Below are 25,783 nucleotides of genomic sequence, written 5' to 3'. Positions count from 1 at the left end.
AGTCTATATAAATTTGCAGTTTTTACTTTTCCTGTTTTCTGGACCAATTGTATGTGACAAAAAGTCTGAAGCTATATGATGTAACCTAAGCAGTTGATATTGAAAGGTAATGTTTTACCTTTATCCCAAGCATTGCAACTGTAGTCACTCTTGTGGGGAAAAATAAGTTAAATCCAAATTACTGGATTGAGTGAGACACATCAAAAAGATCAAACTAAGGCTATTGTAGTAGAAGGAATAGAGTTGTTACTTAAATAGGAAATAACTATTGTTTCATGTTTCATGGTATTTTGATGGAAATTTAATTTAAACAGTTACAGGAAAATTACTGAGTGATACCTCTGTGTTAATGATTTAAAAATCTCAACAACATAGTAGAAATGTTCCATGAAATGAAAGCTTGAAAAAAAAACCCCATGGAACTTTGAGGTGCAGGTTCCATAGATTTTTCATTTGGCCTTACCATCTTTTCTCTTCCCATGCAATGCTATGAAGGCATAGAAATGAATTTTTTTTTACTTTTGATAACAAAATTATGACAAAGAATGAAAAATAATTACTGCATGAGTAATGAAGCCTGGTTTTCTATGGATTTGTGTTCTGTATTTCCTACCTTCCACCATTCCATATTCTCCATTTACCCTACATTAGGATGCTCAACTCCTTTCTAAATGACTGGCTAGACAAAAAGTACCAATAAAGACAGTTTATTGTTGCTTACTTGTTGCTGAAAGAGCTGTGGGAAAGATAGTGTTAAGTGCAGCTTGTCTTTTATTGGGATACTAAGTTAGCAGGAGTACTGATCTCCCTCACTCAGAGATGCTGATTTTTACCAAGCTTGCAGGAACTTAATATCTTTAAGACTTACATTTGGCTGCAGAGTGACTACCAGAAGACTGACAAATGGACAGAAATATAAGATCAGGTCATAGAACTCTCACTTCCTTGGCTAAAAGGCTGAAAATTCATATAAACCTTGAAAATGACTATTAATTCCTACTCAAGTTGAAGTAGGTCAGATACGGAGAATGTGTAACTGGTAGAAAAGAATGGAGATTGAAGAAGAAATGAGATGAGGATTGCTTAGATGGTTTTGATGAAGAGAGCACAAAAAATAGAAGGGAAAATAGGGCAAAATATAACCCTGACAGAATAAAAAGAGAAGAGAAATTGGTTGTTGCTTCAGAAAAATTAATTTAAATGGGAAGTAACACAGAAAAAATGCATTCAGGAGAACATAAACAAAGGATACAGTAATTTTTAAAACACAGGTTTGCAAGATATTTGGCACAAAATTCTATGAACAATCTGTATCATTCAAATACCACATCATTATACACCTGCTAATGCTTATTTTTGAAAGGGCTCAGAGATGACACAGGTCTCATTTTCAGACATCTACTTGACCATTTTGGTCTACTTCATATTTTTCTTAACTTATTTAGTGATTATTTTGCTCAGATCTCTCCATTGTATTACCTCATGTTTTCCCATATAATCCATGTTAGTAATTCAGATGCTAAATCCAATGAATCTGAGACATAAGTGCCTTCATCAGCTGCAGTGAAATGGATTCATCTGTCTTGTGATGAGCTGTATGAATTTGTACTATCAGAAATGAAGTTAAGTTCAGGAAATAGAAAAGAAGCAGATGCTGGATGCATAGATGCTGAAAGTCCCGTTTCTGATTGAGTTTTGGTGGAAAATTTTTTTTGAAGTGTAGTGTAGCTTCTCAGAACAGTTATTCAGATTATATTATAAAATACACTAGCTTTATTTGGCTAGATTTAGCATATATACTCTGGTCTTCCTTGATGTGATTCTTTTAGATCTTCTTTCAAGATGTCAACTTCATCATCTTTCAAGATGTCAACCATCTTGAAAAAGATGGTTGACATGAAGAATGTCAACAAGGTGGTGCTCACCCCACACACTTGAAAGACATCTTCCCAGGTGTTTATTGGTGGCTAGAAACTTGTTGATGTTCCCTTCTTCTGTATCTAAAATGTTTTGTAAACATGTGGCAACTAGAGAATACCGAGTTAGGGCTCAGTTCATTATTTTAGCCAAACTCTGGATTTATGAAAGTTTGAAGATCTAGAACAACCATTTTAAACATCTATGTCTCTTTTTAGAAGGCTGCAGATTAGTTTTGGGTTGAGAAATCTCCTTTTAACTTTCACTTGCTATTTGCGTGCATCATAAGGGTAATTGAAAAGATGTCTGGGTTGTTTGTGAGAACTTCAGGAGCATGGACCATCTGTGGTTAGATGGTTAGATGCAGGGAATGGGAATCAACTTAGGAATGTTTTTCCCTGCTTAGAGATTTAGATGACTTCTGACTCAGGACAAGAGTGTTTTAAAGCATAGAGTGTCTTCCTTGTTAAAGGAGACTTTTTTTCATGCAGTGCCAGCTTCTTGGTATGGAGTAGAGCAGTTTCCCTGTTCTTGTTTTTGGTCAAAAACCCAAACCTCTTTGCCCAGTTCTGAAACTTTACACTTGATTAGTTGTATTGCCAGTTGTTCTGGCTGGCATGATTAGCTTACAGATAGATGCTGTTTTATTAGATTTCATGTACTATTCACACTAGTCTTGCAACTTGACTTTCAATCTCTTTTTTCTGTTGAAAGGTTGGTGAGGTGCTTGGTCAGATCACCTAAACGTAGTAGCCTAAGGGTGCTTTGCGTCTTAGAAGGGATTCTTTGAGCATTGTGGATGTTTTTTTTTCTCCTGAAAGAGAAACGTAAACAATTACATTTGTGGTTTGGAAGGCTGTCAGGAGGCTTAAGCCTTAGAGTGGAGCAGAAGCAAATGGAAGGGAATCGGGAATCTTTGAAGCCACAGTATAGGGATAAAGAGCAAAACTCATAGATCAGGCTAATAGTGGACTGTTATGGCCTGAATAAAGTCTTGCTGCTGTCCTGGTCATACTAGAAATCCAGTATAAGCTGGAGTTCATTTCTATACTGCAATTGATATTGCCAACACTTTTCTTAGTTCCTTTCTCCATAACTTCGAGGATCCAGGTCTTGTCTTTGTGCAACTTGGAATCTCTCTTGCCTTGGCCTTTTTTTTGCTGTTCTTTTCTTCATCTATGTTTCTGCACTTCTGATTTTCCAGAATTCATGTTTTTCCTCTGTCTGTTCTGCCTTCTTCTCATAATCTTTCTCTTCATCTACAGCTTTAGGAAGTAACAGTTTCATTTTAATCTTTAAAACAGTTTAAAGTAACAGTTTCTTTTTAATTTGGAAAACAGAAAGGGTGCTCAGGTAATAAATGACCATGGCAGGCTATCTTGCATCTGTCTCCTGTTGTTCTACCTACTGGCTTTCAGTCACATGCTGCACCTTATCATAAGAGTCATAGAATGATTTGAGTTGGAAGGGACCTTAAAGATCATCCAGTTCCAACCCCCCTGCCATGGACAGGGACACGTTCCTCTAAATCAGGTGGCTCAAAGTCTCATCCAGCCTGACCTTGAACACTTCCAGGGGTGGGGCGCATCCACAACTCCTCTGGGCAACCTCTTCCAGTGCCTTTCCACCCTCTGAGTGAAGAATTTCTTCCTTATATCTAATCTAAATCTACCCTCTTTCACTTTAAAGCTATTGCCCCTTGTCCTATCACTACATGCCCTTGGAAAAAGTCTCCCTCCAGCTTTCTTGAAGGCCCCCTTTAGGTACTGGAAGGCTGCTAGAAGGTCTCCCCAGAACCTTCTCTTCTCCAGGCTGAACAATCCCAACTCTCTCAGCCTGTCTTCACGGGAGAGGTGCTCCAGCCCTCGCATCATCTTCATGGCCCTCCTCTGGACTTGCTCCAACAGCTCCATGTCCTTCTTGTGTTGGGGACTCCAGAGCTGAACACAGTATTCCAGGTGGGGTCTCACGAGAGCAGAGTAGAGGGGCAGAATCACCTCCCTCGACCTGCTGGCCATGCTTCTTTTGATGCAGCCCAGGATACGGTTGGCTTTCTGGGCTGTAAGCGCAAATTTCTGGCTCATATTGAGCTTCTCATCAACCAGCACTGCCAAGTCTCCTCAGAGCTGCTCTCAATCCATCCTCCACCCAGCCTGTACTTGTGCTTGGGATTGCTCCGACCCACGTACAGGACCTTGCACTTGGCCTTGTTAAACTTCATCAGTTCTCACAGGCCCACCTCTCCAGCCTGTCAAGGTCTCTCTGGATGGCATCCCTTCCCTCCAGTGTGTCCGCAACACCACACAGCTTTATGTCATCAGCAAACTTACTGACTCTAACCTAACTAACCTTCTTATTGACTTATTGCCTTTGTATTAGGAGGTGTGTGTAACTTGCCATATGTTTTGTTAAGTTTTTCATTACAGTTTTAATGTAATTGTAAAGATGGAAGATAATGATACATATAGTTTCTGTATGTCTTTTGTTATTCTGTCATGGGCTGATCAAAGCAGGATTTTTGCTGGGACAGTAATTATTGTCTCTCCTACATGGTTATTTGAATAATGTGAGAAAGTACTGAGTAATTTTATAGGGGAAAGTGAAATTATTATGATGGGTTCAGCAATAAAATTTCAGAGTGTTTTATGTATTTTCTTGGTGACCTGATGCTCTCCTTTTTTTTTTTTTTTCCCTTTTAAGAATAATTCCTTTTTTCCAAGTTCTCCAAACCTATAATTAACTTCAATAAAATTAGTCTAAGGAGGCCTGTAATGTGGGTCATATCTGGAAGCACAATGTTTTGCTTGTAGATGAATACTGCTAAAATTTGTTCCAAACAGTGGTTTTGTGTGCTTATTGGGGTGTGGGTAGGGCAGTGAATTAGTTAGCCTGTTCTTGGATCCTCCAAAATACCCGGAGAGGTTATTTTTCTGGTATTCTGCACAGAAAGTGTAGTACAACATTTGGACTAACAGAAAATTTATGAATCTTACAAATAACTGGATTGTCCATGGGAGTTCTTTCAGAACTGGCCAAGATCCCATTTGTTTTTCAAGAATAAAAGAATAAATTGCATGTAGGGATCTAGCTGAGCCACTGTTCATCCTCATAGTGTTTTATGACTCAGCAGTGGAATCAACTTCGCTGCCTGAGTTTTCCGTATGACTCTGAGAGTGAAAGCACCTGGAAGAGCTAAGGTGCTGAAAAGAGAAAGGTGGTGGTTATGAGGAAGGGGATAAATAAAGCTAACTAGATCCTTTTAGTGTCTCAGGAGTTTAGATATCTTGGTAGTCTTAAGGTGCCTTCAAGAGTTTGAGACTTGAATCCTTTGCAATGTGGATGTTTTCCCTGCCTTTTTGGGTGTAGAAGACTGCAGTCTTTCCTTAAAAGTTGACTTGGGGGAGCTTCAAAAAGCACTCAAACTGAAAACCCTGGATTTTTTTGAACTTTTTTTATTTTTAAATTGAACTTTTGTATTTTTTAACTTTTTTTTTTTACTTTTTTATTTTTAAATAAACAAGTATTGTAGTGAAAAAGATATGTACTGTTACAGCCTGATCATTCCAGGAGTTTGTGGGACGGCTGAAATTTTCAAAACCTGTGACTATTAATAAACAATATGCACATAATTTCTGAAAGGTGAAAGGAGGATTAACTAATCTCAGATTTACGTATTAATTTATTAATAGAGTTATAACTTCTGAGACCTAAAATAAGTGTTAGTTTTGAGGATGAGTATAGAAAAACTGATAAAGCAAGGTAATTTATGAGGACTCTATTTTCTATGTTTAACAGTGTAATTAAAACGATAAGAGAATAAAAAGCCTCACTGGACTTCTCTCCATGGAATGCGAACTGAATGTGGTGATGCTGTGCAAACTTGAAGGGGGTCTTAAAATGTGTCCGTGAATATTTCTGGGGTGAAAAGGACCTCTTTAGTGAAAAAAGTCTCTTTGGTGCTGCATTGTCTGTCTGTATTTGCTGAGATTTCCTAATTTTACTTCCATAAGTAGGGAATTAAAAAGTAGTCTATTGAGGGAAGGAGGGACAAATTTGTCCATGGTACGTATTAACTACTGGTCAAACTGGTGAGGTTTTGAGGCTGCTGCTGAAGGTCTTGTTTTCTGAAACCTTTACTATTAGTTTTATGCTTTAGGCTATACACTCAGAAAGATTGTTTGAATAGATGTATTTAGTTGTGGTTAAGTAGGCAAACATAGTTCAATTTGAGGAATTATGTTACCGGTCCAGCGGATTCATGAATATTTTCCATCAGTTCAGTTGCCTTTGTACTTAAAAAGACTATTTAAGAAATCTGTTCATAGTTATTACTAGAAGACAATGACTGTGAGATTGAGGCATTTGGTCAAAAGAAGCTTTTTCATATTCATGTTAGCTGTTTCAGTAGTGTTATCCAGGTTGTATGTGGGGTCCTCAGAAGTAAACAGGGACTCCTTGCACCAAATGTATATTAAAAATATTAGTTGTCACTGTTAAGGAGAGCTTCCAGTATCAGAAAACAAATGAGGTAGGAAGAGGTGGAGGACAAGAATGCAGTAAAATCAATATAGTGTATAGGAAGTGACAAGAATGAGCCAGATGGGTTTTATTTTCAGATTTGCTTAGGACTGCTGAATCAATTTTGTTTCCTAAACAATTGATTCCAGTGTATATGTAATGATTTATCTTAGGGATATCAAGAGGTCATGCTATGGAATTTCAGAAGTAATTCTTCTTTGCTTATCTCTTACTGAAGTTGGTTAGTATGGTCCTTAATATTTTTCGGTTAAGCAGGAGTATCCATCTACATAAAAGGTAACTTTTCTCCATTGTCTTCACATCCTATCACAAATAGGAGCATCTGTTTTCTTAGCAATGAACTGCTGTAGGGTACTTAGAATGATGTTACGAATGTTTTACAGTGTTATTTTACAAGAGTAAGTTTACTGAAAGGCATTAAAAAGTTAGTCACTTGTTGATATAAAATCAGTCCTTTTAACGTAGTTTAGCATTCTTCTATTAAAAACTGTATGAAGCAGCCCAAAGTGTGTTGAGATGTACCCTGCTGTGTGTCGTATCTCTTTTCTCTTTTCACAGTCTCAGCTATTTAAATTGAAAGTTGTTTTGGAGAGGAGTTCTCTGCTACTCTGTATTTTTATGATGCCTTACACATTCGGAATCTGTTATTGGTTCTTGACTTTGCAGGAAGCTTATAAATCTCAGTCGAACATCTCAGCCATACCCTGACAACATTGTGTAGGATGTAAAGGCCATAACTATTTTATTATCCCCTCTCTTCATTGCTTCTTAGGATGTTCTGCCTAGCCTTGTAGCCAATGCTTTTGGTTTTGATTGTAACTTTTCAAATTTTCCAGGTTATTTTGCATTACTTCTGTGTCTGTTTTCATTTCTCATTATCTCTGCACCACTGTCTTTACACTACAGCATTATGTTTTCGGTGCTATGCAGGAAGAAGCCACGTTAGTCTTTCAGAATTATTTTTGGCATTTATAGTGTAAAATGACACATATTGGAATAATAAAATCCTGGTGTTTTGAGGCAGTAAGTTTTATGGTTGCGCTAACATTTCTCTGCAAGATGTTTCATATGTGCATCCCAGCTGTGGTCACATTAGTTCTTTATGAACTGTTCCTGCCATGCATACATTTCAAACTGGGGCAAAGATCCATCCTGATGTGGATTTCAAAGCAGTGAGGTTTAACCAGTGTGTTATGCAACATCAGCATAATAGCATAAACGGAACAGTCCTGTCACTGGACACCACAAAAAAGAGACTAGCTCTGTCTTGTTTACACCCTCCCTTCAGGTATGTGTATGCATTGATGAGATCCCTTAAACATCTTCATGGCTCTTTGTTGGACTCCTTCCGGTATGTTCATGTCTCTTGTACTGAGGAGCCTGGAACAGGACACAGCACTCCAGGTGTGGCCTTACCAATTCTGAGTGGAGAGGAAGTATCACCTCCCTTGACCAACTGGTGGCAGTCCTCCTAATGCAGCCCAAGATACCATTAGCCTTCTTTGCTGTAGGGGCACATTTCTGGCTCATGCTCAATGTGGTGTCCACCAGGACACTCGTGTCCCTTTCCTGCCAAGCTGCTTTCCAGCTGTGTGGCCCCCAGCCCATCTTGGGGCATGAGGTTGTTCCTTCCTAGGTACAGGACTTTGCACTTCCCTTTTTGAACTTCATGAAATTCCTGTCAGCCCAGTCCTCCAGCCTGTCCAGGTCTCTCCAAATGGCAGCACAACCCTCTGGCCTATCAGCCGCTCCTCCCAGTTCTGTGTCCTCTGCAGCTTTGCTGAGGGTGTGCTCTACCTCGTCATCCAGATGTGACTGAAGTGTTGCTTGAAAAGAAAACTACAATAATATTTTCTAAATAATTATTTAGAATACAGTTCTGCAAATGTGTATTGAGATTGCCAGGGTGCTCCCCACTGTGAGTCATCTCACTGACAGCACTCAGGCTGCTTACAGATGCGTGTCTCCTGCTTCAGTGAGCGCTCAGTTGCCTTTTTATGACCAAATTTAGGAAAATGTTGTATATTCATAAAAGAATTATCAGTAAATGCTTTGATGCTGTTTTTCATCACTAAAACTAGTGTTCTTCACCCAGACTGAAAGTTTCCCATAATTTCTGAACATAATAAGAATATGAGGAAAAGTAAGTGTGGTCTAGCTAAGGCTAACTCATGCTTGACCAATGTGATTCCCTTCTGTCATAAAAGTGTCTGGATCTGTGGACCAGGGGTGAGCGATGGATGACGCTTACCTTGATGTCAGCAAAGCTTTTGATACTATCTCCTGGAGTACTCCTTTGTCCAAGTTAGGAGGTTACACTCTGAGGTTACTCTCAGATGGACAGCTGGATAGGTAAAATGCTGTTTGCATGATTGGGCCTAGAGGGTCATGGTTAATGGGTAGAGTACAGAATTCTTCCTGGAGACCAGTAGCAAGTGGGTACCTCAGGGGTCTGCACTAGGACGTGTCCTGTTCAAACATCATTATCAGTGATATGGAGGAGGTGATGAAGTGCACCCTCATCAAGTTTAACAGATGAGACCAAACTCTGGGGAGGGAGAAACAAGTTATATGCTTGAGCGTAGGGCTGCCATCTGGAGCAACATAGTCAAGCTGGAGCAATAGACTGATGAGGAATGGGCTGATGGTGCCTTTATGAAATTCAGCAAGGTCAAATGGCAAGTCTTTCACCTGGGGAGGAAGAGCTTGTGATGGTGGAGACCAGGAGTGCCTGGCTGGGTAGCGGCAATGCCCTTGGGGGCCCTGATGGACAGTGAGCTCTCTGCAACTCGGCTGACAGCATCCTGGGCTGTGTCAACAGGAGCATGGGCTTGGTGACTGAAGGCAGCAATTGTTCCCTTCCACTCAGTACTCAAAGCATCAGCCCTCAATACAAATATTGATAAGGTGGAGCGAGGGCCATCAGGATGGTTGAGGGCTGAAGCCCTTGCCCTTAAGTGGATGAGCACAATCTAAAGGGTATAAAGTTTATGTAAATAAATGAGGCAGGCAAACTATTATATGAATGCTGATGATTTTATTTGTAATCCTTATCAAAAGGAGACACTTAGTCAGATTTGTTGCTTGGAAAATGTACTTCCATATAGGAGGAAGTTGGGACGAAAACCTAACCCATTGCAGAGTCCTCACTTGAGATTAGAGGCAGTAAAGCCTCAACTGCTTAATGCAGTGCTATTTGAGGTATAAGGACCATACTTCTTCCTGGAAACTGTTTTTATTCTGCCGTAAGAGACTGTGTAGGTTTAAACAGAAGCATAGTAGTAAATTAAGTGAAGCTGATAAGAGAAACAGTTGTTGGATATCGTTTATTTTTAGACAACTCTGACATTATTTATCCTGAGTGTCAGAACAACTTGTGAACGATGACTCCTGAGCAAAATATTTTTGTTGTTTTGACACACTGAATCTGAGCTATTCATCTCAGTGTTCAGAGAGATTTTTATTTGTTTTGGTCTTGATCTTCTGAGAGATCAATGTAATATTTGCATTTCACTTGGTAACAGAGGAAATAAATATATAGACGTGTATCTGCATGCAGAGAGCTAGATACGCATATTAAAACTGACAAAATGCAGAGAAGTGTTCAAGTAACTTTTTTTGAAGGCTTGTTTGGCCTTCAAAACAAGAACACTTTTTATACGCTTCCTTTTCATTGTTCTCTGTAAGAAAAAAAGTATTAAAAAAAATAAATCTGAATTCTACCTATTATGGCAATTTTCTCTTCCTGCATGGTCAGAGTTCTCAGAGAATTGTCTGAAAATAGGTTTTGAGAATTATTGCAAGCCTATTAACTTGTTTCCTCACTCCTCTAGTAGGAATACAAAATTCCTTTACAGAATATACAGATTGATTTCTTGATGACCAGCTCCGATGTAGCTGGAAACCTTGTAAGTGATTTTATTCATAACCTTTCTGACAACAGGAACAGGGCTCACCAACTCCAGCAACAGGTCATGTACGTATGTGGGCTTAAGAATGCTTAAAGGGAAAAGAAGTGTTTACTGTCTTTGGGCCAGTTGAGTTGTGGATGTATATGCACTGTGTATATCTATATGTATATCTAGAATTGTATCAAAGGGTAAAGCTTGCACATTTATTAGGAATCTCTGGTTTGTTTAGCATATCAATGTGATTTCATTTGAAGTCTTTTAAAATCCAAATTCCTTGGGACGCAGAACTGTACTAATAATGTTGCCTTTACTGTATCATCTAGGTTTTTTTTCTACAGGGAACAGTATTTGTAATATAAAATCTTTCTTGATACTTTAAGCGTATCCTGAAACATGTTAAAGGAAGGTCAAAGGTCAGAGTTATGATGGACAGCTGGCTATAAATAAAAGTATGTTTGATTTTCTTTTCTCGTCCTGCTGTTAGCATCCCCTACTGCTTCTGCCTTTGCCACTGTCAAAAATGCAGTCCAACAGTTTCTCATGTTCCAGATTGTTTGTTCCTTCCCCTTCCTTCAAGCTATCATTAGGATTTTAATCTGACTATATTGTGCTAATACTATACAGATGGTGGAAGTAGTAGCCAGGTGGAAGTATAGCAAGACTGACCTGTTGGGGAGAACAGATTTACAGTGGCCATGTAAAATTAACTGAAATCGTATTCTGGGAGCTTTACTTCTTATTAGAAATCAATATTTGAATGCACAGTAGTAACTTCCAGATATCTCAATGGATAGTATGAGCGTTGTCTGCAACATGCTACACCTTAGTACCTGTTTTGATAATTTGTTTTATGCAGCAATAATTATTTGGTTTCAGATAAACAGCTCATTGGCCCGCAAATATGTTTTGAATACTTCTCTTAATTTTCCTGCCTTTTTCTTCATTAATATCATACTTGGGAGTTGTAATGTATTATGATTTTAGGTCTTTATTTTCTATAATATCTGATATTTTAGTCTGATTTGAAATGAATTGGAAAGGAAAAAAAACCACCACTTTTGGTGTTGTGTTTTTTTGTGTTTGTCTTTTGCTCCGGAGAAGGCAGGCAAGAGTACGCTCATGGTACCAGAGGAGGGTTGTGCAGCAGGACGTCCTCTCATCACCCCAGTGTGCTAAGGGCGCATGCTGGGTTGAACACTAATGAGGGGCTGTTCTCTCTCCTTTCCCATGTCCATGTTTCCTGTTAGTGATATCTCCTACGAATCGTGTTTTGCTTGCTTTGTTAGAAACCAGAATCGATGCCTCTTCATCTCTGTGCCCTTTGCAGTCTGGGAGCCCTGATGGACCTGCCTGTCCTTGCCATGTAATTTGGTTATCGCGGATCTAAATTGGTTATCGCAGATCCTTTGGCTTTGGGGAAAAACTCATTCTGTGCTTCCGAAGCTGGCACTGGGTCTGAGCTCTGTCTGGGCCACAGCCTGTTGCAGCAGCCTCGGCCGTGCCATCTGCGGTCAATGAATTCCAGGCTTGTGGGTCAGAACGCACGAACCTTGGCTTCATCAGCTGAACGAGCAGACGGTAATGGATGAACAGCCTCTGTTTTGGTTAAGTACTAGCAGGAAGACAAAGATTTGTGCCCTGCTAGTGTGGATGGTTTAAAATGCTCGGCAACATTTTAGCTATTAGTTTCAAGTTAAAAACAAAGCAAATTTTCTTTTTCATTCCCTGTTATTAATCTGCATACTTGTCTGTTACAGAACTGCCTATGTTTTTTCGTTTTATTGTTTGAAAAGTTTTAAGATTTTTCTCCAGTGGCCTTCCGAAGTCATGGAATAAGAATGATGTTTTTTCCTTTCCAAGTAGTTTTATCTTTGATCTATTTGCATTGTTGCCAGTGTTCAGCTAAGATTTCTCTGCGATATTATTGCAATATTCTGATATGTTTATTGTACTTACAGTAGCCTTATGAATCTTAACAGAATGAGTGTAAGGCTGACTGTCTCATTACCAGTAATTGAGAAATCTTATTCATACTTTGGGCTGTTAAGCTGCATGTGATGAAATAATGGTTTGTCATGTCATTTGTTTGTCTTTGCATCTTGATTTTGCTGATAAATGAGTTTCAGTTAACTTGGGAGTGTAGCATAGACAGGATATAGTAGACGTGGAGGCTGTCTCTCATTTTTCTTCTCTGGGAATTTAGTACTGTTGAAAACTACACTAAATGATGTTATTTTAGTTTCTTTTACTTCAGATTAATGATTTAATATTTTTTCTTTAATATTAAGAAATATTTTTTTTGCTGTGTTGGAGCTTTAAAGAGTGCATACTATTCCTAGCTTTTACTACTTGTAGGAGGAGAAGGTAGTTCTTCTGTGCAACTGATAGTTACAATCTGCATGGTCCTTAGGCAGTTACAGGGCTTTTGCATCTCCAGGCTCTTAGGACACGTCCTATTCCTCTTCCCTTCTATTCCTTCTCTCTGCACCCTGGTGAAAAAAAGGACGCTTGAAGTTCTGCTTGATTTTCCATAGATTCCACAACTCCAACACAGCTCTGGGATATCCTGAAATTGAGGACATAGTAACTGCATCTGTTAAGATTTTCAGTGTATCATATGCACAAACAGCTCATTGTGTCTGGGGTACATTGCATCTAATGTGTCATCCTATGGATCTGCACGTGCTAAGTAAATGTAATCCCCAGTGATTCATCTGGCAGCATATGTTATACATTTCTCTGTGGGAAATGCTGAATAAAAATCTGGGATCTTATTTCTATCCCTATGCTTATGATATTCAGTAGCAAGACTGCTGCTATGTAATTTCATTTGTTATTGAAACATTAAAAAGAAGGTAGAACTAATGGGTTGGGGAAAGTAGGCTACCTCAGGTTTTACAATTTCCAAGCACAAATTCATTAAAGATGATCTAAAAATGAAAAATAAAAAATGTTTTTCAAGGAATTTATTGAAACTTTACTGAGTGGGTGTTGGTTTGGGGATTTTTTAGCTTCCATATTCTGATTAGTTTTCAGTAAAGGCAGGCATCTATTAATGTTCGTTTTTATACAATTTTATAATTGTTTGCTTACATGCTTAGTGCGAAATGAGATATAATACAAACGCAATTTCAGTGCTTTTGTGAGGTTCTTAATTTTCGAAAGCTATTTTTTCAATTATGCAGGAATTTTTTACAATCTGTAAAGAACACGATCAAAAGTACGCAACACTTTAAATGTGAAAGTGAACATCAAAATAATTCCTTTCTGTAAGAGATGGAAAACCTTTTTATTCTGAGAACAAGATTTTATTTTTAAAGAAAACAGGCAACTTGCCATTGTGACACAATAACAGACATTTATAATTTAACTCTGACTTTGATCAGTTCTTTAAAGGCAATTGCTGTGTTTGTGAAGCAGCTGGTTATGCTGGAAGAAGTGCTATTGCTATGTGTGGAGAATCATAGTGTAAATTGCAGTTGACCATCAAGCTCATTGTGGTTTAAGACTGCTTTCTCCTAAGAAAGGGCCTAGTATGTTATTGGTAGTGTCAACACTTAGATTTGAGATTGCTTGGAAGTGCCAGACCTGTGGTGTTTTCTTCTGTCATCATTGCCTGTAGGATGGGAGAAAGCGGCCAACATGTCGCACTGAGAGTTGAACAGAAAAGTGATTATACAAGTCTTGGATAAAAAGTGTGGTCAGGGAGATTGAAGATAATTTGCTCATCTGCTTCCCTGCAAAAATGCTGGGCTGCAGTTCAGAAAACCCACAGAGTGCAATCTGAAAGCATTAATCTTGCAAAGATGTCAGGGTTTTTTTTAACATTTCATTATCAGGGTGATCATGCTGCTAATCTTTTGCTCTGATGCAGTGTCAGTTGTCATCCTTGTGGATGACACCAATGTAAACCAGTCCTGACAATGACATTGAGGTGAAAAAGTATAGTCGATGTTGGGTTCTGGTTTTGTTTCAGGGTTAATTTAGTAGTCAAAAGCCCTAGATTCTCTGCAATGACTGGATAAAGCACAGGTGACGGTGATATGCCATGACCTGGGTCTCAGGGGCCCTCCGGAGGGAGCGGGTGCTGCTGAAGCTTTCTGTGAGCGAATTCTGATCTGCCTTTGATCTCTGAATCTGTCTCTGGGGTGGTGTTTGCTGCTTTGTGCTAACTGTACACTGCTGCAGGATGAATCGGATTATCTCCTTGAACTGGTTTACTCTGTGGCCCCTTCGGTGCTTGAGGAGGTGCCAGGGGTGGGCTGGGAACAGGAGGTTCTCGGTGGGGTAGGACCTGTCCCTTTTGGGAGCAACTAGAGTTGCATCAGCTGGACTCAGCTGTGAAAGTTCAGAGTGACCGTGACACAAAGGGGAGCCATGCTTTCTAAATGCCTGAATGTTGCTTCTGACTTTCCTCTATGGTCTGTTACTAACGACCGCAAAAAAAAAGTTTCCATTTTCTTTAATTTGAGATAGGTGATACCTACAGAATCTCTTGGCACCCTCAGACGTGTCTCTGGACTTTAAAGATCAGCCAACAACTTCCGGTTGTGGATGTAAAGAAGGAATGTTTTTGTCAGTGCCAATTTCCTAAGCCACATCATATTTTTTGAAGATGCATTTTTAGAAGTACTCTACATGAGCTGCAGAATGTACATGCATTTCAAAATTTTAATCTGTTATTGAGGTAAGAAAGGTAAAGACTGGGGTTTTGGAAGATAGAGTGGGGATGCTGGGGAAATGGAGAAGAATCAAGCCCTTATAGAAATGCAACGAGTCATTGGTTGAAGGGACAAAAATATATTGTTCCTTGAAAGGCCGCCCTTTTCTCTAACTAATCCAAATTAAAAAACCCATGCCAACTATCTGCCTTATTAAAAGGTGATTTAAATGGTAGGATTCTATGCTGGCCAATTTGTTACACTGTGCTGATTTAACCACTGTCTTCAGTTTTATGCCGGTGGTATTTCTCATAAAGTTTAAAAGGTGAGGACCCCATTACTGGGTGTTACCATGCTGCATTTATTTGGACTGTAAATGCTCTTCTGAATGCTGGGCTTTGGTTATCCTGGAGGTTGAATGCTTGCCTCATTTGATTTGCCATAGACTAATGTGTTATAGTACATTTCAAAAATGAAGTTAATCTTTTATAGAAACATATTGATATCTGAAAATAGTCATTAACCATGTCCACTGTGCCCTATAGATTGTGCCCTATAGATTGTAGTTTTGAAATTTTCCGTTTTTACCGATTAACCGTTTTTCTTCCAGGAAATAAGATTAGATTTCCATATGAAGATATAGAAAAAGTTAGCCGTTCTAAATCACTACCAGTGTAGGAAAAGGTTGAACTTTTTCATCATGGGCTATGACTTTCTTCTAAGCTATATCGTCTGAAACATTTTTACATTAAAAAGTTTGTTTAAGAAAATCGTAACAGTTGCTATTTGCTGCTGTTATTACTGTATAGTACTGTCACCTGTAAGATAGAAAAAACAATATAATAATTAAACTTGAAGAGGGTGTATGGAGACCAAATTTGTTTAATGAACCAATGTATCTTTCTACCAGTAATTTATTAATCTGATACCTTACAGAGTGGTTTTTCCACAAAAAAAACCAACAACAACAAACAAAAAGCATCCCCCCCAAACCATGTCCCAGATCTGTTAGAAGAAATAATCTATGGAACTATGAAAAAAAATTAGCAAGGAAGAAGCAAGCAGGGAGAAGTAACTTAGAAATATACGATCAACAATTTGTAATTAGATGCTCACAAAACAAATTAACATAGTTGAGAAGTAAGGCATTAGTGCTGCCTTGACTGCAACTGTATGTCATGTAAAGGCAGTGCTAGTGAATGGAAATAGTAAAGTCACTGAGGTTCTGCAGAGTCTGATTTTTAACCTGTTTTTTAACATTTCTGTCAAAGATATGGAGAACATTTAAACTCATTACTGAAAAGTTAGAGGTAACAAACAGCTAGAAAAATAGAATATCCAAATATACTTTTGTATTTTGAAATAATAAATGCACACTGTATTTCCATCTTTATTCCAAGAAGCACTGACAAATCCCTCTTTCCCAAGAGCAGGGAATTGCAGTCATGAGTTGAAACTGGTCGCATGTTGTTATGCTTTGGCCAAAATGCCTCATACATCCAAGATCTGCAGTATCGAGGTTATATTATCTCCATATTTGGCGTTGTTCTGAAAAAGGCTGGAATGCTGGTTCCAGATGGATGTACTTCAAGAAGGACATTGAAAACTGGAGATGATTCAGGGTAGGATTGTAAGAATGATGAAGGAATTGTAAGTGTGCTGTACAGTGAAAGATTTAGAGCTCCTTAGTCTGCTTAGTTTAGCAAAAGCGTGCTTAAGAGATCATTTGATCACAATCTTAACGTAATCATGTGAGGAGCAGAAATGTGATAATAGCTATTCCATCTAGCAGACAGAAGTAAAATAAGAACTAACAGCTTGAAGTTGAAGTCAGCCAAATTAGTTAGGAAACAAGGTGCAAAATTTTAACAGGGAAGGCAGTTAAACACTGGAACAATTTACCAATAGCTGTGATGCATTTGCAAACACTGGAAATACCATAATTAAGATTGCAGGTCTTTCTGAAAGACTCACTGTAGCTTAGGAACAAGTGTTAAATGTGAAGTGGAAATTGATGCAGAGGGGCCTTGTAATATTCAGGAATCGCAATACTCACATCCTTCCTTATTGTCAAAGACTCTATTTGCAGTGCAGTATAGTGGTTAATTTCTGCTCATTTTAGTTCTGATTTAACCATTAAGAGAATTTTTAAGGTATTTCTACATGGCACAATGTGGTGCAGTTATCCACGCTGATCCTTAAGAAGCTAGGATGGCTATTAAAGGCACCAAAGCTCTGCTAGCATGGTTTCCCACCAGGAGTGATATATAGTGCTTGTTGGCAGGGCTGAGATACTTGTAGGCAATGCTTGGTGATCACAGCTTCTTTCTACCTCTTAACAAGCTCCTAGAGGCAAGAAATCCTTGAAGCCTTTGGGAATCATAGGTAAATATAAGGCTTTCTCATATAGGAGAAGCAGGTTTCCAAAATGAGATTTTTTTTCTTTTTTTTCCCTTTTTTTTTTTTTTTTGTGGTTTACATGAGTTCAATTTGAGAGCAGATAAATTCTTGCATTAAAAGTTATCTTAGAGCAAGAAACCATATTGGACTCAGGAAACCTGTGATGAGGGTGGTGAAACACTGGAACAGGTTGCCCAGAGGAGCTGTGGATGCCCCATCCCTGGAGGTGTTCAAGGCTAGGTTGAACGGGTCTTTGAGCAACCTGATGTAGTGGAAGGTGTCCCTGCCCATGACATCCCTTCCAACCCAAACCATTCTACGATTCTATGTGAAAATAGTCAGAGGCTGAAAGATAGTGAAGGAACACATTAAAGGCCCTACTCTTATACTTTCCTAAACATTGAATTATCTCCATTGTGGAGACAGGATACTGGACTACTGGTCTGATCCCATGTGGATTTTCTTATATGTTTTCTAACAGTGTCTGTTTCATACTATTAAGTTCTGAAAAACCAAATCTGTAACTTTAATGATAGCTTGTAATGTTTCAAAGTGTGAACATCTCAGAACAAATATGAGGAAAAAAAATCTCTGTTTAAAATAAAACTACGAGAATTCTCAAAAAAACCCTTCAAAGTGGATTAATTTTATCAGTTTTACCGTAGCAACTTAATACTGATTGTATCAGTTTTATCATATCAAATTAAAACTGGAGTATACGTTTTGTTCGTTGAACTGTCGGTTTGATGTATTGGACAGATTTATAGTGCAGTTAGTGCCTTTGCTTTTTAGATATGAGTTTCCAGTGCTGGCAAAAGAATTTCAAGAAATCAGCCTACGTAACTGTGGATTGCTTTCCAACTGTTGACATGCCTTTTCCTGTCTTGTTTAGCTCTGAATGTTGTCAAACCACTTCATAGTACAGTATGTGGGTCATCTTGTTTATAGGCCTGTGGCTTGCCAGTACATCTGTGCATGAGCTACTTAGAGCCATTGATTTAGTCATTGCTAGAAAAGCAAAAGAATTAGAAAAGTACTTGAATCAGAAGGAAAAATATGTAATTAGGGCATTGTCTTTATGTTTTCTATTAAGTAGACACCATGGAGCTGCCCAACTGGAGAATGTGCTGGTGTAGGCATTAAATCGAAGATCACAGCATTAAAGTCTGACCTGATAACACTGTCTTGTGCTTTTCCACTTGATGACTAATGGTGCACCAACAGTACACTGTGTACTTATCTTAAAAATCAGACTGTAACTGTTCTTGAAAGATTAACATACATAATTATTCTGATTCTTTTTTTCTGACGTGCATCTCCAGAAGTTCACGGCAATTTTTTTGCGCCTTATGAAATTATAAAATGTGTATTATATAGAGTGAGACTTTGCTGCCATATTTCTGACCAAAGGTATCTGATATTGTTTGATTCTAGGCTATTTAGCATGTAGTTGCAATAAACTTCAAGATATGTGGGTGTGGTGAAGCTTTGTACTCCCATCAGATTAAAAATATTTTGCTTTCATTATGATGTTTCACAATGAACCCCAGTTCGTTTTTTGATTAAAAGATGCTGCATCACCTTCTGTATATATTGTGCTATGTAATTATTTGTAAAGTAGATCACATAGAAACTGCACAAACATTTTGATTTAAATTAGAAAATGTTGCTCATAATTGTCATGTAAAAAATAAGCAGCATTAATCCATATGATTGTTTTCTTGCTAAGCAGTTTTGCTTTCTGAATAGCTATGATTCATGACTTTACCTAGGATCTGGTTGTGCAGAGATATGTATCCGTGGAGGATTTCATTACATGTGTGTGTTTTAGTATTTTCAGGATCCAAGTTTTTACTGATTCCTTGTTAAAATCCTTTTTCTTCTTCAGAAATGTTACAGTTTGCATTAATAGGGTAAATTCATATTCAGTGGAATCATTTTTCATTCTTGATATTTCCTTAAAATGGAGGAGATGATATGAAGACTTCTATAGTAAATGTAAAAACATCCTATTAATTACTCAGTTTAGACTTTTAGGATGATTTATCTTTCTGTGAAAATGCAAGAGATGAAAAGTAGCTACATTTTAACACTGCTAATGATGTCACATATTTTATATATTCCAGAAGTACTACGAGTAAGAAATCACAAGAGGTGTAATTTGTTTACGTTTTTGAGTGTTTTTTTTTCTTTTTCAGTCGGTGGTGAAGACTGGGCGATTGCTGATTAGCCACGAGGCTCCCTTGACAGGAGGATTTGCGTCTGAAATCAGTTCCACAGTTCAGGTACGCAGGTTATTTGCGTTTAACTGTTCTGCATATCTGAGTATGTTTACCTCTAGAAAGAATATTTATTACTATATTAAAAGTTGAGTTTTTAATATATTTTTGAAAGTTATTCTCTTTTGCATTTTTATTAAATTTCAGTTTTGTGAATGCTTGCGTTACTTTATCCGAACAGCTGAGAAACCATGTACCTACTAGGCACTGCGCAGCTTTTCCTTTAGCTATTAAACTGTTTTTGTCTCAACCCGTGAGTTTTCTCGCTTTCATTCTTCCGATTTTCTCCCCCATCCCACCGGGGGGAGTGAGCGAGTGGCTGTGTGGGGCTTATTTGCCCCCTGGGGTTAAACCATGACACCTATGCACATCAGTGATACTGGTTTATAGAAACATCTAAACTAATTGTGTCCATCACTGTCTGATTACTATTTTCTGATTATTCTGTTCTTAGAGTAGTGAAATTATAGGACTCGAGAGAAATGGAATTCTAAAATTCACAAAGTATGAGCCATACAGGCAGTAATTAAAGCTGGGGAATTAGCCTTTTATTAGGAAAGAACAGAGTTAGTTGTTCTGGGAATGTAATTTTGAATTAAATATGCGAAGCCAGAAAACTATACTTGATCTTTGTGACACAATTTCTTTTAAAAAGTAATTATATTCATTTTAATATAAGTATGTGAAGGTCATTCATTTTTTTTCTACCAAAATTTTGTGTCAATTAAGAACCAAATATTTATCATCCTTCCAAGTAATTAGTATTTGACCTCCCTTCTTTCATAGGTAGCCTCTTTGATTAAAATAGATCTGGTAAAGTCATGAGGTACTGCCAACTGTGAGTGTTGAAAGTGATGATTTTTCTTAAATTTCTACAAAAATCTGAAATAAATTTAGCTGAAAGAGCCTGTTTTTTAGCATCTTCTGTTAGTGTGTAACACTTGAGGAGAAAACTATTCTAAGGCATGCAATCTCATAATTTGCTGGCATAACAAAGGAAAGCGTATGTGTCAAAGAGAAAAGTGAGTTGAAAAGAAAAAAAGCTTATCAGTAAATATTATTGGAAGAGCATGAGATGCTCAATATGTTGCTGAAACTGCAAAATGAGTTTTTAATCTCCTCAAACTTCCACTAAGAAAGGTACTTACTTGATTAATCCATCTGGGAGTTGTTTATTATATCAGAGATATATCTTGACAAATATCACTTACTTAGAAAACAAAGTTTAAAATGCTTAAATATATTGAGCTATTTATTTCTGTCAATATTGAAAGCAAATATTTGTTTCATGATAGTAGCTCTTAATTTTATTTTTATATTTTTTAGGAAACTAGGATTTGTATCTTGAGAAATACTGGTTAATTTATCACATATGCTACCTCAGAATAAATTTTAATAAAACTCTTTGGCATTAAATTTATCCATGGCAAATTTCTTTCATATAAATTAGTTGACTTGAGTCCATGTTATAACCATATTGTTATTACTCTTTGTATCTATTCTTGAAGATCTGTACTAAAATTTTGATACCAGTTATTTTTAAGAACATTCATACTTCAAAATAGATTAGAATAATATTTACAAAGCATTACAACTTTTTAAAGAACAGTATAGCTTTAGCCATAAAGACCTTGCTTTTTTTATTCAGTTAAAACACTTGATCTCTAAATGATCAGGTTAAGTCCGTATGTGTAATATCACTGTTCAGTAAAGGCAAAGATGAAAAGTGAAATTCACTTTTGCTGGATACAGTGCATACTGAGAATGCCAAAAATTAGGGATTGCAGTTGGCTTTAGTTTCCTCTTACACATGGAAGTAATAAGACTTCAGTGAAGTGTGCTCAGTTGGATTAGGTGGTTAGTTTCCATATTGATATTCCATCCTTGCTGGGAGGTCTCTTTAGCTTAGATATAAGGTGTATAGCACATAGGTTAGTTTAAAAGCTATCACAAACACTTCATGGTAACGTGCACTTCAAGGAAAAGAGCGCGATTGGAAATGATGGCTTTCACTCATAAACTATAGGAGACAACTATATTGAACAGTTTTCTTTTCATATATGAGAGATTAAAAGCAGCTTTTTGGAAAGCATATTTGTTCTGTGTCAAATACAGACTATTTTAAAGAGGCACATTATTGCATTAAGTACTCATTTACTCTCATTTCTCAAACACGTAAAACTAAGAACAGGATGAAGTGATGTAGTTAAAACTCTACATGATACGGCTTTGCCCTTTGTACTGGTGTTTCAGATGTGATCTCAATGGGTATTCTGAAGTGAGCAACAGATGGTAGGATAAATTTAATACAGGTACAGTTAATACTTCATATTGATTATATTCTGTATAAAAGCTTGCAAAACCGTCATGTTCAGCAGAGAGGGCACTAAACTGCTTTTGCTTAAGGCATATGGTTGGAGCACAGTTTGAGAAGCCTTGGAGGAGGGCCCAAGGCTGAGATGTCACTTCCAAAATAATGAGGCATTGGGTGTGGAAATCATCAGTACATTATTCACTTATAATGTAAAAGAATGCAAATCTAGTATTTGTGTCCCTGTTAAAAAAAAAAAAAAAAAAAAAGGGAGTGGGGGAGAAAAAGAAAAAAGAGAGAAACAGGATGTTTTCAAAGAGGGATGGGGGGTAGGGGAAGGGAAACAGGGTTAGATTATGTTAAGCTGTGTGATAAAAGGTTCATCTCTACACACGCGTGCAAAGGAGCCCAGAGGCGCAGCGACAAGAACCTCAATAACCCAGTCTGGGAAATGGAGCCCCAAGCCAGCTCCTCCCAGGGCTGTCCCCAGCCTCAGCCCCATGGGCCAGGATGGGGACGCCCAGTACCAGGAGTCAGGGTCATTCTGGACCACTCTGCAGACTGATGGGGGATTGCTGCCTGCCAGCATTTGGGACATATTATGGGATGGTGGAAGGAGCGTTTTGGAATTGTGCAAGACTTATGGGATGTTTAGAGGAGGAACCGAAGGTGGGGAGAGGTGGGGACCAAGGTGTTTTGGGGAGAAATAGATATGGGAAAACTGAGAGATAAGGGATTAGAACAGACTGGCTGCATATAAACAGGCTGATTGGTGTGACTTGATCAGCATGATGTGTCCTGTCTTCTCATTAAACTCTATTTCTGTTTCCCTGGGTGAGGTGCTCTCTGTTCTGTCTGTGTCTGTGTGTTATGGAGGTCTAAGTGCCACCACTGGAGTCAGGGTGGGTCACAGGAGCCAGTGTGCCCGGGGTGCTGGCGGCTGGAGTAGGCGAGTGTGTCAGTGTCTATCTCTAGCAAATACCAAGCTGGACTAGCTGGGGGTAGGTTAAGCGAGCCAGGCGTGTGTGTGTGTGTATATATACACATATGTATGTATATATTCTATATGTACAGACGTGTATGTGTACGATTCTGCCCCTCTACTCTGCTCGCATGAGACCCCACCCGAGTACTGCATTTAGCCCTGGGGTCTCTAACACAAGAAAGACATGGTGGTTTTGGAGCAGATCCAGAGGAAGGCCATGAAGACAATCCGAGAGCTAGATCACCTCTCCTATGAAGATGGGCTGAGAGTTGGGGTTTTTCAGCCTGGAGAAGAGAAGGTTCTGGGGAAATCTTCTAGCAGCCTTCCAGTACCTAAAGGGGGCCTTCAAGAAAGCTGGAGGGGAACTTTTCACAAGGATGTGTGAAATGGATAAGAGGTAATGGCTTTAACCTGAAAGAGGGCAGATTTCTATTAGATCTAAAGAAGAAATTTTTTACAATGAGGGTGGCGAGGCACTGAAACAGGTTGATGTGGAGATCAGAGGAGTTGTGGATGCCTCATCCCTGGAGATATTCAAGGCCAGGTTGGATGGGGCTTTGAGCAACCTGATCTAGGGGAAGGTGTCCCTGCCTGTGGCAAGGGGGTTGGAACTAGATGATCTTTAAGGCCCCTTCCAACCCAAACCATTCTAAAATTCTATGATTCTACCTGTTTTCTACAAATAATAGTTAAGTTACTGAAAAATAGAAAATGCTTACTAGTTTTGAATATTTTCATTTAAGAAATTTAAAATTTCTTTTAGGAATTTTAATCTTTTTGTACATCGATAACATTAGAGCAGAATACACCATGAAAATGTATGTTGTTGTTAAAATACAAGAAATGTACTTGACTAAAGAAAGATGTTTGCTGGCCTGGTGAAGATAGTTGCTGTCTGTAAAATAAGAAATTGGCACAGTGTTTTTTGTAGAGGGTTAAACAGATGTAAAAAGGAACATATTTTCTTCATTCTTGCAAGAACAGAGCAGTTCTGTTTAACTGTGAGTTTTTTGTCTTGGTAGCACAGTTCCTTTTCTTACCGCCTGGTAGCCACTTTGTCCCTCACATCTTGTGAGCATCTGGGGAGCAGGAGACCTTGGGTCAGCTACCAAAGAAATGTGCAGCTGAATAGAGCTCAGTCCTCAGGAGTCCTTCTAGAGGACTGTGTTTCACGTAGGGGTTTCAGTCTTCCTAAAGATTAATATTAATCAGAGGATAGGTCCCAGCAAATTCAATGAAATAAGCTGTTTCTGGGGATTAACTTATGTGATCCTATTTTTTTTTCAGTTCTATATCTAAAAGTTTGATATAATAATCTTTCTCTGTTTGAATGGGTGGTTCTTTAGATTTCCTCCTGCTGCTGCAAAATAAGGCCTAATCTCCAGTAAGTGGTGTAATTTCCTGCTAGTGTGTGACATTAGCAGAAAGTGTTAGATGAGATATTTTTGTAAGAAGCCTTTCAGGAAAAGGAAGAGTAGATATGCCTTGGAATGCCTTTCAAAGATGTAATAGTTTCAGAGCAATTTTATTCTGAAGCAGGTTACCATGGAAAGAATTTGCCAAAACAAGAAAAGCTTGAACAACAGAAAAATAATTCAATTATTTCAGCAGTATGAAGATTTGAAGTAAAATAGCCCTAAGGCTGATACTGGACAGACACTGTCTTAACTATTATTTTAGAGTCTTGACCAAAAAAATTTCATCTTTCCAACATAATGCTTTCAGAATGTTTGAACTGAATCATTTTTCATACTATTGCATTATGCGTCTTTAGAATTTGGGATGTTGAGATATTTCAAACAGTGTCATTATTTCAGTTTTCTCATGAGCTGAAGATATTCCTAGTGAAGCTGTGACAGTCCCCTGTGGCTCTTAGTGGTGCTTTAAGAAAGTGATTGCAATGCAGTACTCCAAAATACTTGCAAGACCAGGTTTGAGTTTCAGATTATGCACCTGTGTCTGTACTTAGTGCAATAGGAACCAATTAATAATTTGAAGTGGTCTGTGGGGTTTACTTCATAATGAATAACATCAAACCTTGTGCCTGTGCCACTTGAAGTCTTACGTTAGTGAACAGGCTGTAAATCTATTTTAAAGTCTGTCTTTATTGAAAGCAACGCTTCCAGTGTAATTGTTATTCATTTCTATTTAAATTATTTCATTCTCACAGTATGTGTTGAAGCAAATTGCCTTTTGAACTGACTATTGAGATGTAATGGAATGTATCTGTCTTAAGAGGTTGGAGGAGTTTGAAGTACAAATTGTTAGAACTACTTAATTATAGAAATGAGGAAATTTGGAATATTTCTTTATATTCAGTTGGAGAAATAATAAAAGAACTCAAACATGTTTTTCCAAGTTGATTAGAAAGATGGTTGAGTGCAGGCCAGCCTGGACAGCTTTTCATAGGATACAGATTTTTTTCAGTGTTGAGTACCATTTCATGGAATGGCTAAACAAAGAGGATTTGCACTAAATGTAACACAGATACCTAAAGAAAAAGTCATGCTAAAACAGGCAGGTACAGGAGTATGATTGTTCAGCTGACATAAGAAAATTATTAAATCTGAATCGATGTTTTTTAACTTTGCTTTGGCACAGTCACAATAGGTAGTAAAATTGGAAGAGATGAAATATTGACACAATTTAGTCCTTCATTTACTATTCTATTTAACTTTGCCACTTTCACTCTTTTAGCCCATCTAGCAGGAATCACAAGCTGTAAAAGCCTGGGTTTGGGAATCACAACATCAGTTTCTGTCACTAGGAGTATGATCTAG

At 38.1% G+C, this 25,783-nt stretch overlaps 1 protein-coding gene across 1 annotated transcript in view; it reads left to right on the top strand.

The window, feature by feature from the left end:
* The window catches only part of BCKDHB (branched chain keto acid dehydrogenase E1 subunit beta), a 140,816-nt gene that overhangs the window by 66,731 nt on the left and 48,302 nt on the right, over positions 1-25,783 (top strand). The window contains exon 9 of the mRNA XM_086608251.1: positions 19,627-19,713. Coding sequence (XP_086464377.1) covers positions 19,627-19,713 — 87 coding nt within the window. The remainder of the gene's footprint in view (positions 1-19,626; positions 19,714-25,783) is intronic.

This window comes from Tauraco erythrolophus, chromosome 2, assembly GCF_009769465.1.
Source record: "Tauraco erythrolophus isolate bTauEry1 chromosome 2, bTauEry1.pri, whole genome shotgun sequence".
NCBI lineage: Eukaryota > Metazoa > Chordata > Aves > Musophagiformes > Musophagidae > Tauraco > Tauraco erythrolophus.
The sequence above is the reverse complement of the archived record's forward strand: the minus strand, read 5'-3'. Positions and strand labels throughout refer to the sequence as shown.